This window comes from Taudactylus pleione, unplaced genomic scaffold, assembly GCF_031769625.1.
Source record: "Taudactylus pleione unplaced genomic scaffold, aTauple2 ptg000484l, whole genome shotgun sequence".
Lineage (NCBI taxonomy): Eukaryota > Metazoa > Chordata > Amphibia > Anura > Myobatrachidae > Taudactylus > Taudactylus pleione.
Genome location: NW_028284886.1, coordinates 6,541,423 through 6,559,418, shown reverse-complemented (window position 1 = coordinate 6,559,418; position 17,996 = coordinate 6,541,423). Strand labels below are relative to the sequence as shown.

The window sequence follows — 17,996 nt, the reverse complement described above, 5'->3', positions numbered from 1 at the left end:
TTCCTTACAGTGGATCAGTTCAAAAGTGAGATCTATGGTCCATGGGAGTTGGTAGGAAATACCCGATTCCCGGCAGCGGCAGCCCGACAGGTGAACAGATCCCGGCAGCGGCAGCCAGACAGCGCTGGAAATCCAGATTGTCCTCAGGTAAGTAATAACTAACCTAACCCTCCTTAGGGGTGCCTAACCCTAAGTCTCCCCTGGAGGTGCCTAACCCTAACCCTCCCTCCCCCTAGCCTAACCCTAACCCTCCCAGGTGCGCTAAACCTAACCCTCCCCCCGTGGCGCTCAGCATCCCTTCGATTGGGATGCCGGGTGCCTGTCTCCCGGCGTCAGGAAAATGACAGGCGTCTAGATATAGATGCCTGTCATTTAACCCACGCTGGAATAAAACAGTCAGGAAGCCGGCTGTCGGGATCACGTCAGCCAGTTCCCCGATTGCATCCTGGTCCATGGTCTGGGTTCACCAGGTGTAATTTATAAATGTGGTAGAACATTGAAACGTCAATAAGAAGATATGGCGTCTTGTATTTTTTTTTTTATCCCCGAGTGCTGCCTTTAAACTGTATGTATGCATCCCTGCATGGGTGTTTTGTTCTAAGGAGGGCGACAGGGTGAAGTAGTTATAGCGAGTGCAAGATAATACAGACAGATCTATTATCTACACACATACACACACTGTACATGCTCACGTCACTTTTGCGTTATAAAGCTAGTAAAACTGAAATGCTGGGTACACAGACGATATTTTGGCTGACCCGACGGATCCATGGTGTGACATATCGTCAAAATCGACTAATGTATACGCTCGTTGTCGGCCCATGCGCGCTCCTGTTTGGTCATCAGTCGCATCGTCAGGTCGCTCCTACATGCAGCTCAATCTGACAATGCGACTGGCGACCTCATGCAATGGGAGGCAGGCTGGTGCAGACATACCGGGCACCGGATTGAAAAATGTGTACTGGCAGGCCGATATGTCGGTCCTTCATCAGTCGCATCGCTGGTTACACACATCGTTAACTGTGTACCCAGCTTTAGGCTCCACTATCCACCAAGAAATTAAAATACCAACTGAAACTTCCAAAAGCCAAAAGGGAATTCGGCACATCTGTGTTGTGTTTGTATCCGACTACTTACTGGCACATTATACTGTAATTCAGCACAAAGTGGCTGTATATGGAATTGGCTTTAATTGGAATTGAAAAAAGAAGTTAAACCAACGTAAAGAAAACCAGCCCTCTACAATGGAGGAGCTGGAGAAAATCAGGCCAATTATAAATACCATAAACCGAGCGCAGTCAATTTGAGTCAAAGGTCTTGTCCTCTATAAAAGCTTTAAAGAGGGCACAACTCCATTTATTTCAAATTATTCCTCATGGCTAGGAGGAAATGAGATTATTATTCTGAGCAAACGCCTATTGTTGGGGCCAATTGATTAATACATGGAAAGTGCATAACAGGAATGAATGCAGCCTAGAACATAATTTGTTTTTCCTGGTCTCTCACATCTGACAGAATGACAAATATTGTGAGTTGGTCATTAAGGGCCTAATTCTCAGTCAGGCGCAAGTGCGGACGGGCGAGGCAGCGAATTTCACCACCATATGCGTCTATACGTATGGATTCACCTGTTTTAGCGTTTGCAGAGGTCATCTGGATCATCGCCACTTACACCTGCCCCGTGTTGGGGGCAAATCATCAAAAACAGGCGCCTCTTGGCCATACGCACGCCTCAGAGGAGCACAGAACTCTGGCTAAACGCCCGGGACACTCCCATGAAAAGGAGGTCTTGTGTGCATTTGCAAGATGGCCGCCCTGCTGCCACCAAGTAACAGCCATTTCACAGACAGAGAGAAATGGGCGTGCACGGGCCATCCATGAAGGTGCCTATACATTGGGCAGCGCATGGGCAGTCTGCTAGAAAAAAAAAACCAAACTAGATGCGCCAACTCAGAATCAGCACGGTAGGTTCCTCTTGGTAAACACCCAACAAGGTTGTATCGCAAAGCAGACCACTGGTGCCCTCAAGTTTAGTGTTGGTCAATAAATGCCAACGTCACCATGCAACTCCCTGCTGTAACTGAAAAGAATCACCTTGACTATTATAACACCCCATCCTCGAATACAATAAAGAATGCCACCACTATGTATGCTGACCGAAGGGTCAGCAAGGTCACTGATCAGTATCCTAACACCCATGATGTTACCAGGATCTCTGGGCAGTATAAAATTCACAAGACCAACACTCCTTTCCCTCCCCCCCCCAAACAAAAAAGGACAAAACACTTTTTTATGAAAGAGACATCTTTTGTAACACATATCCAGTACTCACCGATCCTTGGTTTATCCAACGTTAGGCCCAGGGTCGGACTGGCCCACAGGGGTACAGGGGAAACCCCCGGTGGGCCCCACTGCCTGAGGGCCCACCCCTTCCCCTAAGGATCAGGCTCAAGACTGTGCATTATCATGCATGCACTAGCAGTATTCACTATAAATACATTTTTTAAGGGGCCCAGTCCATGCACTCTCTAATGGTTAGCCACACCCCCTCTGGAGGCTGACCACACCCCAAAGTATGGGCCTTTATCACTGCATTGCCCTGGTGGGCCTTTTGTGCCCCAGTCCGTCACTGGTTAGGCCCATTGTGAGAAAATAAATAAATCCCAACCACCAGAGACCGTTTAAGATAGGAGGGGGCTTGTGTGAAGATTGTTGGCTCAATTGCAGAGTAGACAGTCTAATGCGAATGTGCAGGTCTCCAGTAAAATGGCACCTGCGCCATTTTCTGAGTGATTTCTGCAGTGCCACTGCAGGACTTTGGATAGGTAAGCATACTTTAAGAATGCGGTGTGTGCCCCCCTGCGCCCATTATAGAAACGCCAATGCCTCCGACTGCTACCTATCACAATGGTGCAGAGAACCATTTTTGGACCTTTTTACAGTGAATCTCAGATTGGTTAGCAGCATAATATTCAGCTAGTAGGGTGCCACTCAATCTGCCTCCCCTCGTATGTATCCTGCATCCAATGGCATATGAAATGCTAACGAAAACGGCAATTAAGTATATAAAACAATTTCTACAAGTAGCAAACATGATACGGAAATAGAAAAAAAAATAATGTAGCGTGACAAGTGCACTTTAATTTCAAAAGGCTTTACGGGAAAAAAAGGCTGTGATAATGGATTTTTGGAGGACTGCACCATAGTAAGCAGAATACACCAACCATGTTTAATTTATATTGCATGTGTTCCTTTAATCTCTGAAAATGTTTACTTATTCCGCGGAGATCCTGCTGCCTCGAAAATTGCACTTCAGTCAGCCTTTTAAGCAGTGCAGGTCTTTAAATGGGGCGATATAAATTTGTGAAAATTGTTTTGCTCGTACACATACTGCGTTGTAAATAATATTTAGCTTGGGATTAAGCAATAGGATGAAACAGCCGGGGACACGACTGAACACTCCATAGAGCAAATCTGCAAAGTACATCTATGTTAAAACATGAGGTCAACCAAGCACCTTCATTTGGGGTACAATCGCTGGAGAAGGTCTCTAGTTTTCTACAAAGCCTAAATAAAACAACCAGAACCAGCCAAATATAATACTACTTTTTTTTTTTTAATATAAATATATATTTTAAAAATTACCAGTCCATTTAATTTATAGCAAATGTATCTAACGAAAAGGACACACAGCAAATAGCTGAAAGTGACACTCAAGTTAAAAAATATATATATTTTTTTTACACTCAATAAAGTGTCATTAAATTAAATCGATATATTCAAAGTTCTTAAAAGAAATTTTATTGTGGTTAATGGAGATAATTATTCACCATCCAAGCTTTTAACATTTTCAGGGATACTATTGTGGGAACGATGAACCTATGTACGTCAGAGATACTCTAGGGACCATACCCACTCCCCAAATTGCTGGACCCCACCTCCAAATCACTAGGTCACATACCCTTTCCCAACTTAGAAATGGCCAAAACTTGAGTACTGTATAGAGTAGTATATACTGTTACATTGTATCATGTTGTCCAATCCAATTTGCTGCAAATTAGGTCCCACCCCTTTTCCCACAAGACAGACTAGCGGGTGCGGCGTCTTGCAATTCAATTACAAATTTGCTGTACAATAAAGCAGCTTTGCATAGGAGAACACCCAAGTTTTTCCCAGGTATTTCAACACACATATGTAAACACAAACATATATACTTACACACTTACAAAACACAACAGATGCATTTAAATTTACCACCAAATACTCTAATCACTTATCTGCTGAAATCCCCATGCTGGTTATCTATTCATACATTAATAAATGCTGTAAAATGTAACCCAAAGACTTTATAACAGCCCCTCTGGTTTTCATTTGGCCTCTAACAGCCTTCTACACTGCCCCTTCCCGGCGGCGGAAGCCCGACAGCGCTGGAAATCCCGATCGTCACTAAGGTAAGTATAAACTGACCTAACCTCCTAACCCTCCTTAGGGGTGCCTAACCCTAACCTCCCCCCCAAGTGCCTAACCCTAACTCGCCCCCTTCCCCGCTGCCTAAACCTAAGTCCCCCGGGGAGGTGCCTAACCCTAACCCTCCCTCCCCCTGGCCTAACCCTCCCGGGGGGGGACCTAACCCTAAGTTCCCCCCGAGTGCCCTAAACCTAACCCTCCCCCCCCGTGACTGTCCGCTCGCAGCGCCCGGCATCCCTTCGATCGGGATGCCGGGCGCCGGTCTCTCGGCGTCGGGGAAATGTCAGGCGTCTACATCTATACGCCCAGCATTTCACCCTCGCCGGGATATGACAGTCGGGAAGCCGGCTGTCGGTATTAAGGCAGCCGGTTTCCCGATTGTATACCGAGCACGGAGAATCATGCAGGTCTTGCAATATCTAATCTACTACACTGCCCCAAGGGGCTGGGCACGATCGGATGACATTTATCATGTAGAGAAGAGGTTTCCAAACTCCGCCATTACAGTTCACGTTTTAAGGCTATCCAGACTTAATTAGCACCTTAAAACCTGGACTGTAATGGCAGAGTTTGGGAACCTCTGATGTAGACAGTGATGAAATGCGGATATGTTAGAATGATGACATATCGTCCCTAGTGGCCTGTAGGGGACTTACCTGCTCCTGATGGCTGCAGCGACGGGTCCTGGGTCCCAGCAGTCATGTGACTGACTTCCGGGTCAGATCTCTGATCCATCACCATTTATAGGAGTATCTCTCCCCTAACCCTTTCTCTAATGCCTAACCCTAACACCCCCAACCCATGACTCCCACCTCCGCCCCCCCAACCCATAACTCCCACCTCCGCCCCCCCAGCCTATAACTCCCGCCTCCGCCCCCACCAGCCAATAACTCCCGCCTCCGCCCCCACCAGCCTATAACTGCCGCCTCCCCCAGCCTATAACTCCCGCCTCCGCCCCCCCAGCCTATAACTCCCGCCTCCGCCCCCCCAGCCTATAACTCCCGCCTCCGCCCCCCCAGCCTATAACTCCCGCCTCCGCCCCCCCAGCCTATAACTCCCGCCTCCCCCAACCTAACACTCCCACCTCCGCCCCCCCCAGCCTATAACTCTCACCTCCGCTCCCCCTCCTGTTCTGTACTTTACAATGCAGAATTTGATCTTTTTTCCTCCAGTTTTGGGATGTCAAGTAAGGTGAGGCTTTAATAGAGGCACTTTTCATGGCTATTTTCCTTCAATAGGTTCTGTGATTTTAAAATCGCCATGTAAATGACTAAAACAAAATTGCAATTTTCATGACAATTTCTGCAAACCTCCTTTTCCCATACAGATGACATTTACAAACGGAAAATTGCACTCAGAACATTCGGTCACCAATAGAGACACTTCATTGACAATTCAGAACGTTGGGCTGTTTGCAACTATATATTTGTAGAAGCTTATTACCCATTATCCTCCCTTGCACATTTTTGTATATTAGGGCACATTCTGAATCTACAAAAGATTTAATGTACTATATTCAAGAACATCTTTTAAAATGATGGCTTGCGGTGTTAAGAAACCTGATAATTACTTAAAAGGCAAACCAGCAAGATATATATCTGCAGAAGAGGAGGGACGGGAACCCTGGCGGCCGGCTTAGATGAGCGGCATAAATCGTCTTGTGCTTACCATTTTATGATTTCCCCAGGAAAGCCGTACAGCTGGGTTGGCAGTTACAAATCTTTCACTTTGGTACTGAACATTCCTGCGGCTGGCAGAGCAGGGGGAAAAAAAAAAACAAAACTACTTTTTTTGTGTATTTGTGTTCGACAACAGTTACACGCCAGAGGTGAGTGTCATCTACAGCCGTAGGTCCATCTCCTGGTCTCTGAAGACGGGAACTCAATCAAATACTGCGGAACGCAGCTGTTCACTTGCGCAGACAGAATGATAACTTTTTTTGGAAACCACGGCAGAGGTCATTAGCGATCTGCCAATACCGCAACACAAATTTGAATTCACGATGCATGGTGAATTACTAGGACAGGGAAAAACCCCAGACAAATGTTTAAAAGTGAGAACTTAAAAGTTCAAATAAACTCCATAAAAGAACATAGAAAAAAAAAAAAAAAGATTCTGGATAAAAAAAATTGATCTATTGTTTGTGCTTACAGACAGAATTGCCATGACCTATATTGATTTAAAAAGGTGAGAGGTTCCTCCAACTCTCATAAAACTCCAAGGTTCATTATGCCCTTTTTCCATTAAGGCCGGGGGGAAGCAGTCGGGAAGCCGATGGATGGAATCCCGACCGCCAACTTCCTATAATCCCGGCAAGGGTTAAATGACAGGCATCGAAGTCCCGACGCCTGTCATTTTCCCTACTCCGGGAGCCCGACTCCCGGCTTACCAATCGAAGGTAAGCCGGGCGACGATAGCCGTCGGGGGTTGGTTAGGTTTAGGGTTCCCGGGGGGACTCAGGGTTAGGCACCGCCCCCTGGCAGGTTAGGCTAGGGGAAGGGGGGCTTATGGTTAGGCACCCCCGGGGGGAGGTTAGGGTTAGGCTAGGGGGAGGGAGGGTTAGGGTTAGGCACCCCCGGGGGAGGTTAGGGTTAGGCACATCCCCGAGGGACTTGGGTTTAGGCAGCGGGGAAGGGGGGGTTAGGTTTAGGCACTTGGGGGGGAAGGTTAGGGTTAGGCACCCCTAAGGGAGGGTTAGGGGGTAGGTTAGGTTACTTAGTACTTACCTGGGGACGATCAGGATATCCAGCGCTGTCGGGCTGACGCTTCCGGGATTCAAACTGCCGGCCATGCAGCTGGAGGAATGACATACCGATTCCGACTGAGGTTCTAAATAAGTCACCTGTGCTCAGCCATGGATATCTCTAACACCTGAACTCTTGAGGACCACGTTTGGGAACCTCTGGTCTATAGTCATTCATATAGTCATCTCCTGCTCTGAAAACCTGGATCGCCACCTGATCAGAATTTCCATATAGTGCATTTACATGCACATCAGTGTTCATTACTGCAATACCGGTTTGGTGAATATATTAAGACCTTTTATTCACTATTCATTGAACAAATACTGCCAAACACTGTCGCGGAGTAGCCTTAATTCGCTACCTTGATTTAAATGGAATTACAGCACACACAGGTGTTTTTGCCTATTTTTAGCTGTCTTGACCACATGTGGTTTTATGTTTTGTATGGTTTATATTCCTGATTATATTGTATTTGATTTTGATACTTATTGAGTGAATAGCGTTGTATTCTAGCTCGCAAGTGCTGTGATTTTTACAACCGTTTGTATGGGGATGAAACCTATTGGTTCCAATGGCAGCATGCATATTCCACCTGTGATCGGGAGCTGTGGTGACACAGTAGTGCAGTTTGTACACCGCTTGCTTTATTCACTGCAAGTGAACGTGAGGAGGCGTTGTGGGGACGGGTTCCGGCTACTGGGATAAAACAAGTGTCCAGAAACCCAGTTCTGTGGCCTTAGGCTTTTGTGTCTTTTCAACCATTCCCAGCCTCCTTTTAGGCCAAATCTACAGAAAAAAATGCTCTGATGGCAATTGGTGGCAGTTTTGTATTCGCTCTGTCCAGAGAAAAAAAAAAATTCAGCACGTGGCATTTAGATGTCAATAACAGGGGTTTATACGTCACCATATTACATTTAAAGAGAATGAGTCACCATTACAAAGTCAGGAGCCATTTGTGGCTGGCTCCACTGTATGTAGACGAACATACATAAAAAGGTGCCTTATCCAATTAACCATTTAATATACTGAAAACAGGACAGTGTTACATAGGAATATTTTCTTTGCACAGTAATTGTTTTAACAGCTGACAATATTTTGTTATCTTAGCCATCTGCAATGACCTCCCTAATGACCCCAACAGCATCTGCCACATTGCGACAGGTAAATGGTTCCAAACGCTCCATGTATGGCAAGCTGCCAGGAGTCGTTGACCCTGATAATTCTAATCTGCAGGCTTTAGCGGATGATCTGTAGCTGTAGACCGGAACATAATCTTATATATTCCAGGAGTCCCCTTTTGTCACCTTTTTGTTTCTCCAAGTTTAGGTATGATAAACCTTCCCTAACTGTAGCACTGATAGACAGATCCATAGCTCAGCCCACAAGGGGGAGTCAGTGTAGATGTCGGATGCACTTTAGGTAACCGATTCTAGTGGTATGCTGCCGCTTCTATGCGCGTCTTTTGCAGGTGTAGAGGGTGCGACTTTATGTAATGTGTGTTAAAAGCCCTTCCTGGTGTACAGCCGGGCATCAATGTGCAAGGGCTGAGACGCCCACTTTGATCATCTTTAGATGCTGAAATACCGGAATGGTTTGTTTTTAGACGTCATCATTGGTTGCACCACCGAAACTTGCACCAGCCCCATGCTCGATTTAATTGTCAGAGTACGGTCTTCGATGTGGATGATTATTAGTTTTCACTCTAGGTCCGGCGCATGGCCAGAAAGGCGCATGGCCAAGGAAAAGGGAGCATATCTTTAAGGCTCATCCCCTTTTCGCAACTCTTGGGGGCATGCCCAGCACTTACGGACATGCCGGGCTGCCCCCAAGCGGTGTGATCAATGTGAATGGATGCTGGGTGCATGCGACCGGCATCCATTCACCAGCGGTGACCTCTACACCGCAGTTTTCCCCACCCACGGGACACTGCGACCCGCGGGTGGTGACAGAACCTGCAAGCTGTTTCAGCAGAGCACTGCGCTGGAGGGCAAGGTGCCTTTTGCCCTTGAGAAATAGGGCAGGACGTGGCACCCTGCTAAAACAGCCTAGCTGGAATGCTAATTATGTGTTTCAGTTTGCAACCAGCTCAGCAACATGCTCACTACACTCCCATAACATGCCCTTAAGACGGTACATATATACGTGCGTCTGAATATCCACCTACCAGTCACCGACCAGGAACTCCCAGCACTTTTCCAATACATTTCTCAGACCATGCTTCTCAATTGTAACTGCCCCTCTGTGCAATGCCGATGCTAGCATTAGGCAGCCTGAGGGCACCAGCCACTGGACAGCGCTGTGGAGTCCACAACAGAAAAAAAGATGGATGTCTTTCAGTCCTAGCCGGGACGAATGTTGACCAAGGCTGATGCAGGAAGTCCCCCAGCCTCCGGCACTGCACTCTCATGTGTTAGTGCAGTAGAGTCCGTAGCAATGGTGGCCGCCCTTTCCCTCTCCTCCAGTACTCTCCTTTCCTCCGTGTGCTAGCCTCTCATTCACATAAGAAGCTCTGCCACCCCCTAGACAACTTGAGAAGTGAGAAGCGGCTGCTGAATGGAGCCTGGTAAGGTATATTATAACTTTATGTTAAGGAGAAAGGATTAATGGGTGGGTGAGGCATGTGTGTAGGGGGGCTTGTGTGTGTTAATGAGTGCAGAGTCCAGTCTTAGTGTGTGCTTAATGAGCGCTGTGTGTGGGGGGGGTTAATGAGTGCTGGCAGGGTGTGTGGGGAGGTTTAGTAAATGATGGCAGGTTAAGTGTGTGGGGTGTTAATTAGTGCAGACAGGGTTAGTGTGTGTGTGTGTGTGTGTGAGAGGAGGGGGGTTGGCTTTGAGTGCTGGCAGGGTGAGTGTGTGGGTAATGAGTACTGGCAAGGTGATGAGTGGGGGTTAAGGAGCACTGGCAATGTGTGTGTTAATGAGTGCTGGCAGGGTAGCGTATGTGGGTGGGTTAATGACTCCTAGTAGGGTGACTGTGTGCGTTAACGAGTGCTGACATATTGGGGCACAGATGTGTGGAATAAAAATGTATTGGGGCACAGATGTGTGGCATAATATAATTTGGGGTACAGCTGAATAGCATAACAAATTTGGGACACGTGTGGGATATATATTGGGGGCATTGTGTGGTATAATTCCCGGCTATGTGGCATACAATAAATGTGGTGCACAGCTGTGTGACTTGTATTGGGGGCACAAATATATGGTATATATATTGGAGGCATTGATGTGTAGCATAAATATGAATTGGGGATACAGCTGTGTGGCATTTAATGAATTTGTGGCACAGATGTACGGCAGATTATGAATTGGGGCAGTGTTATAAGGCACAGTACGATTTTCGGGCACATCTGTTGGGGCATTTCTATATACAATATTATGAATTAGGGGGCACTGCTGTGTGACATATTATAAATTGGGGTGACTAATATGTGCCATAGGATGAATTGGAGGGCATTGCGTGCGGCTCAGAATCAGGCCCTAATACACAAAGTGACTTTGTAGCTACATGAACACTATGAAATTCAGCAGAGAAATCTTCCTGCCACTGGCGATGACAATCTGAGCATGCTCCTGTATCTGCAGCACAGTGTCGAAGCTGGATTATTGGTTGAGACAAGATCAGTTTAAAATTGAATCGCAGCGACACCATCTTGCGACTGGCCGCAAGACGCCATTTTAGATGAACTCACACTTTAGTACATGTGGCGATATTACTATTAGCATCATGTGATTGCACCTGTGACCATCGCCATAAGTTACGGCGATTCATCAAAAGCCCATTTCATGACTTTACGTAGTTTGGGTGCTCTGGATAAAGTGTATATTATTATAATTCCCCTAAAGGATATATTTCAGAAATGGCTGTACAGTATGTCAAAATTGGATTGCATTAGCTAAACAGAGCAAATGGCCACGTGACAACTAGCCTGTGTAGACAAGCTTCATGGACATAACGTCTGCTCTCACTCCAGGTGGCCCTGCTCGAATACAGCAAGAAGGTCGTTTGTAGCACCTTACATTAGCAGGCTTCCTACAATAAAATACCTTCAAAGCCAAGAGTGTTATCTGAGGTTTGGGTCTTGTAGCTGTGCTAATTTGCATCCACACAGGCCCTGGGAGAACAAAGACCAGTATTTTGGAGCCTGAAAAGGGTGGGGGCTGCTGGGGCATGAGCAAGTCAGGGAACTATAATGCTCAGCATTCCACACTACTAGGTGTTCACTTAGTTTAAGTGAGAATTAAGTGCACCATTTCTCATACACACATTAATAGGCACAATTGCGCTGTTAACTAATCGCATATTAGCGAATGCATAAGATCCTGTATGAAAACGCTGTTTATTAACTTCATGCGCACGCATCTGCCCCAAGTTAACTAGCGTCTTTACATCACACCCCGCATACTTACACATTACATATTCACATAAAAGGTTTAATAAGCTTTAAAGTATAAGATTTAAGTTTGTTCATTCTGTGAAATAAAGATTATTTGGTAACTAAGGTTTTATACATAAGTAAGCCGTGATTGGTATTGTACTGATGCGTACTCTCAACAGTATTCCGGTACCATCGGTGTGGAGACCGCATCATGCATTCTCAACTTATGGACCGCAGAGACTTCAAGCAACAAAATGTACATTACATGAACAACTGTTAGGATGTTGCATGAGGCAGGAAACCAGAGACACCCAGTTGTTAGAGGCTGGGTTGTGTCTATTTGAATCAACCTGTTAAATGCCTTGTAACATATGCCCTCTCCTTTAGGACCAATGGTATTAGCAACAAACTTCTCTGTTGTGTTGTTTATTTCTGGGGGTATAAATATGTGTGCTCTGACCCTGGGTTCCTAGTCTTTGTGCTGAATGCTGATTGACGAGGGGTTTCTTGCTGATGCCTAACATCTGGACCAGAGAGCGCTGCGTATGTATAATTGTACTTGGGTCTGTATAATCTCTTTGCGCTAAGATTATTTGAGGATCATAGCGTGTAACTGCTGTACTTTTACTTGAATAATACTTTGTGTTTTGGAACCACATGTTCTAGATCTGGAGTCTTTATTTACTGTATGACTGCGTATGCAAATTAGCCTCATCCTTAGAGGTTTATAGGAAGGATATTAGAAGGTATAGGCAGGGGTATATAGAGGTTCAAAGGCAGTATCCTTAACAGGAACACATGGCTGAGGGCAGTGTGCATCTGTTACACAGTCCTATGGAAGTGCCAAGGAACTCAGTATATAACTGCATACATCATCTTGTCTGCATTACACCAAGAGTTCACAAACCAGAAAATAACTTTCTAGGCAGAGCAACAAAATTCACCAAATCTGCTTATTTTTTTTCTTCTATACAAATTGTCCAATTCAAGTAAAAAAATAAAATAAAAGTGTGAATATATATATATATTTTTTTTATTTTTTATTTTTTTTTCCTATGGCAGAGTCGTCATTCTGACAAACGTTAGATATACAGATCACTGCTGACAGTAATTTGCAGACTTTCCAAATGCAATCATTTTTGCATAAAATTAATTGGCACAAATAGTTTTGCACATTATGCAGGGCTGTTCCCGTAGTAAGGCTGCTCAGTCCGGCACCAAGTGTTTTCCTTAGGAGGAAGGGTCAGATAAATTGCAGTATTTACTTTTTGGCTAAATGATATAATGCTTAAAAGATACATCTGAATTTTAAAGTGTACCCATCTCACAAAACAGTTTATTTTGTGTTTCTATTTGTACGGGGGATGATGTGGGCATTTCACAGTTGCCACGTAGGGCGGCAGAACGGAAAGGCCCCTTGAACATACTCTGTACATCTATCGGAGTACAGGAAACTTATTAGTAGGTTAGATTTGTTTTCTAAGAACATCGGAAATAATTTTAGCACTCATAACACTGGGAGCAGTTTTATTGGAGCCTAAGGGGCCTATGTACTAAGCCGTGATAAGAGTGAAAAGTGATAAGAAAGTGATAAGGTGCCAGCCAATCAGCTCCCAACTGCCATCTCACAAGCTGTGTTTGAAAAATGACAGTTGGGAGCTGATTGGCTGGCACCTTATCACTTTCTTATCACTTTTCACTGCTTAGTACATAGACCCTCTAAATCTTTATCCCACTGGTGTTTGATCTGTATTTTTACTGGTGCATTTAAAGGTGACAAACACTAAAATAGGGTAGCAGTAGAATTCCAAAAATATTATTGCACTAATATTGCAGTGGAGTAAAAGCCAAGTAAACACACAACTTGGTATGGTAACACAAGACAATTACCAGTTTGCATGCATTTTACAATATTCAAGTCACGTGTAAACCAGTTACGAGACCTGGTGTAACCTGTTTGAAAAATATACGGTATGGTCACACAGTAAATTATTGTGCAAATATGTTACAAATATTGATGCACCCGCACTTTCAGACCACCCATCAATTACAATATTTCCATATCTATTAGAGTACAGCTCATTCTTTTTAAGTAATACACCTTTCAGACAGACAACAAAAACCATGGTTTTTGGCCATGGAAGTGCATCATCCCGGGTTTTTGCTATGTGTGAAATGAAGTCCTGGATCCATGACACTGCTCTGTACCAAGTTTTTTCCCGGGTGCAACCCAGGTAGCCTCTAGTGTGAATGCATCCAGCCCAGGTTTTTAGACCCAGGTTTTAAATAAACTCTCTCATTGGCTGTTCAGTGTACCTGCAGAAGAAATCAACTGCAGGCACCCGAACCACATGACTGGGGTGCAAACAAATTTAAGTGTGTATTATTTAAGGTTTAACTTTATGTGAAACTATTGTCTTTGTATAGGCCGAAACTTTCTAGAGGCTATATTCATAATTTTCTTCTATTGTTTGTAATGTAAAAATTTATTGATTTTCAATAAATAGAAAAAAAAAACACATTGGAAACACAACTGTACTCTAAAATACAAATGTTTAGATTATGTCATTACTGTGAACAAAAAAAAAAATCAAAGGGTCCCCCTTAAATCTACACCAAATTCCAGGGCAGACCCAGGTACAGCAAACTTATCCAACCCTGGAACTTACCAGGTTTTTGGTGTAGTGTGAATGGGGGGCCTCCGACTGAGACCTGGGAATTTCATGTGTTGTGAATGGGGGGCCTCCGACTGAGACCTGGGAATTTCCAGGGTTGATAGACCCGGGAAGTACCCTTGTATTTCCCTGCAGAGCCTTAACTAGCCTTTTTGGTGCCCTGTGCCAGAGAGCAGTGGCGCTCCCCCCTCCTCCCATTTTTAAATAGGGATATATGATAGCGCACCTGAAAAAGGACTATGGCCTCATGGGGAAGGGCCAGGGAAGAGATAGGGGAGGCCAGGAGATTCAGGGGATAAAAGAAGAGGAAGCTACAAGTGAGTATGATAATAAACCGGAAAATTGACAGGCCCAAACAGCGCCCCTGCCCTGCGGTGCCCTGTGCCACGGCACTGGTCACACCACCCTAGTTACGGCCCTGTTTCCTGGGTCTCATGTCTGAAAGGGGTATTAGAGGACTTTGGGGATTGGCATTTTCAGTGTAACTAAGTATTTGACTCATTACATTAGTTTCTGCGCACATACCAAAGAACCTTCCCTTATAAAAATTCACCTGGGTGGTGTAAAAATGGTAACATTTTCTAGTTAAAACACCACTGAATCTGGTTTCTGCAATGCAAGGTGCTATTCTGCAGGGGTGTATTCCATAGAAGAAACAGATATGGGGAGTGGGATTACGGAAACCAAAATAGGCTAATAAAATAGGCGAGATTTCCCATTTTATTTTATCATTTGAAAAAAAAAAAAAAATAGAGTTGGACCCGGGTCAGAACCAATATTGTATTCATTCTTCAAATGTGGCTATACAAGGACTTTGGGCCCTATCAATCACAACCCACATTTTTAATGGGGATGTGAAATTAATTTAGCCAAAATTTGCAACATGAAGTTTCACGCAAATATTAGAACAAAGGCCCTGATTCAGAGCCGGACACTCTGACCAGAGCGCTCGCTCTGAATCAGGGCCCACCTCCATTAATATGGAGCGTCCTCCTGGACGCTCGTATAGCTGTGGGTCACCACCCACAGCATATACGAGTGTGCAGGATGATTGTCGCGATGGTCTTGACCATCGCGACCATTGCCAGTGCGAGCAGAAGCCTGTGGTTGAGTTTCTCAACCGCAAGGCCAGGAGTGATTTTGGCTCTATCCCTTGGGAACGCCTCCGCCTGGCAGGCACGCCCCCGGCACACCCACCAAAGGGGGCGTGCTGTCAATCAACATCGATAGCACACCCCCTTTGATCAGACACAACGAGCGACAGACGCTCGCGAGTGGGTCTGAATCAGGCCCAAAGTTTTTTCTGGAATACAGGTTACAAAAAGAGCACATTGCAGAAAATAATTGGGAACAGACTGATCACTTACATTATCACTCTGCTTTCAAATTGGGGGGGTTTAATTACTAAGCAGTGTTTGGTTGGCACCTTATCTCTTTTCACTCTGTCACCTAACACTGCTTAGTAAATAGACCCCTAAGTGTTGTAGCACGAACTGTGCATGTAAGGCCTAAACATGCGTCATCAGGGCAGGCGGAGTGAGGGATCCGGAAGGGGCTGCTTTTGCGTTCAAAAAGGGGAGGGGCAGCTATCGATTTACAAGGATCCTTCAAATTTGCAGGTGCCGGAGTCAGGGTGTGCCCACGCCAACCAACCTGCATCTATTGTGCAGAACATTGTGCCAGTGGGGGCTACACAATCATTATGGTCAACACAATATAGCGATGTCTCACTCCCGTCGTCGGAAAAGGAGTGTATGACAAGTCTCTATATGAACAAAGCATCTTTTTTTTTTTGGCACCAAACACGCAAGTTGGAAAAAAAAGCCTTAAAAAATTAAAAATAGCATTGAAAAGAATCCTTTCCAAACTCTCACATCTTCCCAAGCTCCCTTTCATCTCGTGGGAACAGGACGCCGCCCCAGGCCCAGCTTTCCCTTAAATGCCGACAGAGTGGCAGCTCGAGCAAGTCTTTTCCCAAGCCTCAAAAGCTCTGCATTATACATCTCCTCTCTGCTCCGCTGACGCCTCTGCTAATTGGCAAGTGTGGCGTCCTTTAAGATGTAAGGCGAGACGTAAAAAATATATGAGTACAGGAGCGGTGAGGCAGCAGAGAGATGCTGCATAATACATCTTTCATGAGCTGATTTTTTTTTTAAACAAAGCAGATGTCTGGCCAGGGTCCGTGCTGTGCGACGCAGCCCTCGCACTGACAGGAGCATCATCTGTAGTGTAGCCGAAAAAGACAGGGATCGTCACACGGGTCAGGACAGCAAAGACAGATGTTACATGGCCTCCTCACATTCACGGCCCAACTGGGAGAGTGCGCGCTAATTCCAGTCATCCCTCATCTCTAGATCCAAGCCTGTGGCCCTGGTCAGAAATAACGTTATCGGCTACCAACAGCGTGCTGGCCACATCCGTGTGTTCTTGACAAAACGGAGCGGGGCAGTAACTCTTGATGCACGGCTGGCCTATTTCATGTAAATTACCCAGACAGACCACGTAATACTGTATGTAGTAAATCATGGTCACGGAAGGAAATATTCCAAGTAGAAAATACAAAATATCTTATAATAGCCTACTTTAAGACACCTTATTACTAGACATTAGTAGTGTTATCTAAAGTAGTTCTTTACGCCAAAGACTGGCATTGTTTAAGCAGGTCACATATAGAATTATGACTTCCCAAGACCAGGGAAGGACTGGGGCTGCAAAACAGCCCTGGCATGAGTCTGTGATGCTCGTGAAAATGGGCGTGGCCTCAGCAGATGAGGGCATGTCCTCACCACACGGGGCATGGCCTCGCCACACGCCCCCTCCGTCTTTGAGTATCCCGGCCGAGCAGTGCCTTGGGAAGCGGAGCTGCTCGGCCAGGGTTTCAATCAGATCAGGCCATCGGCCCTCCTGGTATTTGCCAGTAGTGCCAGATGGCCAGTCCGGCCCTGCCCAAGACAGGGCCAGGATATGCCCCAGGAAGTCTAAGCTGGAGGAGCTTGTTAAATAACAGTTCAGGATGCACAACAACTGTGCTCTAATTCACAATCCAACATTGGCTGTTATCTTCTCACCTTAATTAGAAATCTGATAGACTCTGATTGGTTGTTATAGAACAGAACTGCAGCAATAAATCAGCCCCACTGTGTTTATTATCTTAAAAGTGCGCCTCAGTTTCTGGATATTTTTATGTGACAGATCGATACATAGGCCCCTAATTCGCTTGCCTTTACATGAACACTTTACAACACTGTTACCAAGAAGACCGCAAGCCAATTTTCCCAGAAATATTAGAGAGTGTTCTGGTACGAAATATTGGGCATTCATGACTATAAAAACCTGAAGGCACATGCTATGTATAGATATTTGAGCTCTGTTATGTAGCAGTTTGTAATGAAGAAGACAAAAACATCACATTGAAAAACAATAACATTTTTGTGTGTGCTTATTGGTTCCCTTAATAGCGTAAAATAACTATATCTCACATAAAAGAACACACATACTGTCAAATACTCATGAGTTTTGAACCAAAAACTATTTATCAAATAAAGTAAAACCGTACATAGATCAGGAGTCAAACCTTCAAGAATCTACCATGTACTAATAATATGGACCAGGCATTTGCCAGGGCAACTCAGCCCTCTCCCTCCTGTCCCACTAAGTATAACACGCTTTATATTCCCACTTTCTGGTGTTTTTCAACAAGGTCTCTTTATCGAGATGCAGTTAAGCTCAGGA

At 45.1% G+C, this 17,996-nt stretch overlaps 1 protein-coding gene across 2 annotated transcripts in view; it reads right to left on the bottom strand.

The window, feature by feature from the left end:
- LOC148502775 (uncharacterized) overlaps positions 1–17,996 on the bottom strand; it is an 88,281-nt gene that overhangs the window by 24,061 nt on the left and 46,224 nt on the right. The window contains exon 9 of one of the 2 annotated variants that reach the window (XM_088449404.1): positions 12,745–12,818. The exons of the other annotated variant lie outside the window; for it this stretch is intronic. Coding sequence (XP_088305530.1) covers positions 12,765–12,818 — 54 coding nt within the window. The 3' untranslated portion in view covers positions 12,745–12,764. Of the gene's footprint in view, positions 1–12,744; positions 12,819–17,996 lie in introns of those variants that run through there. 2 annotated transcript variants of the gene reach the window in all.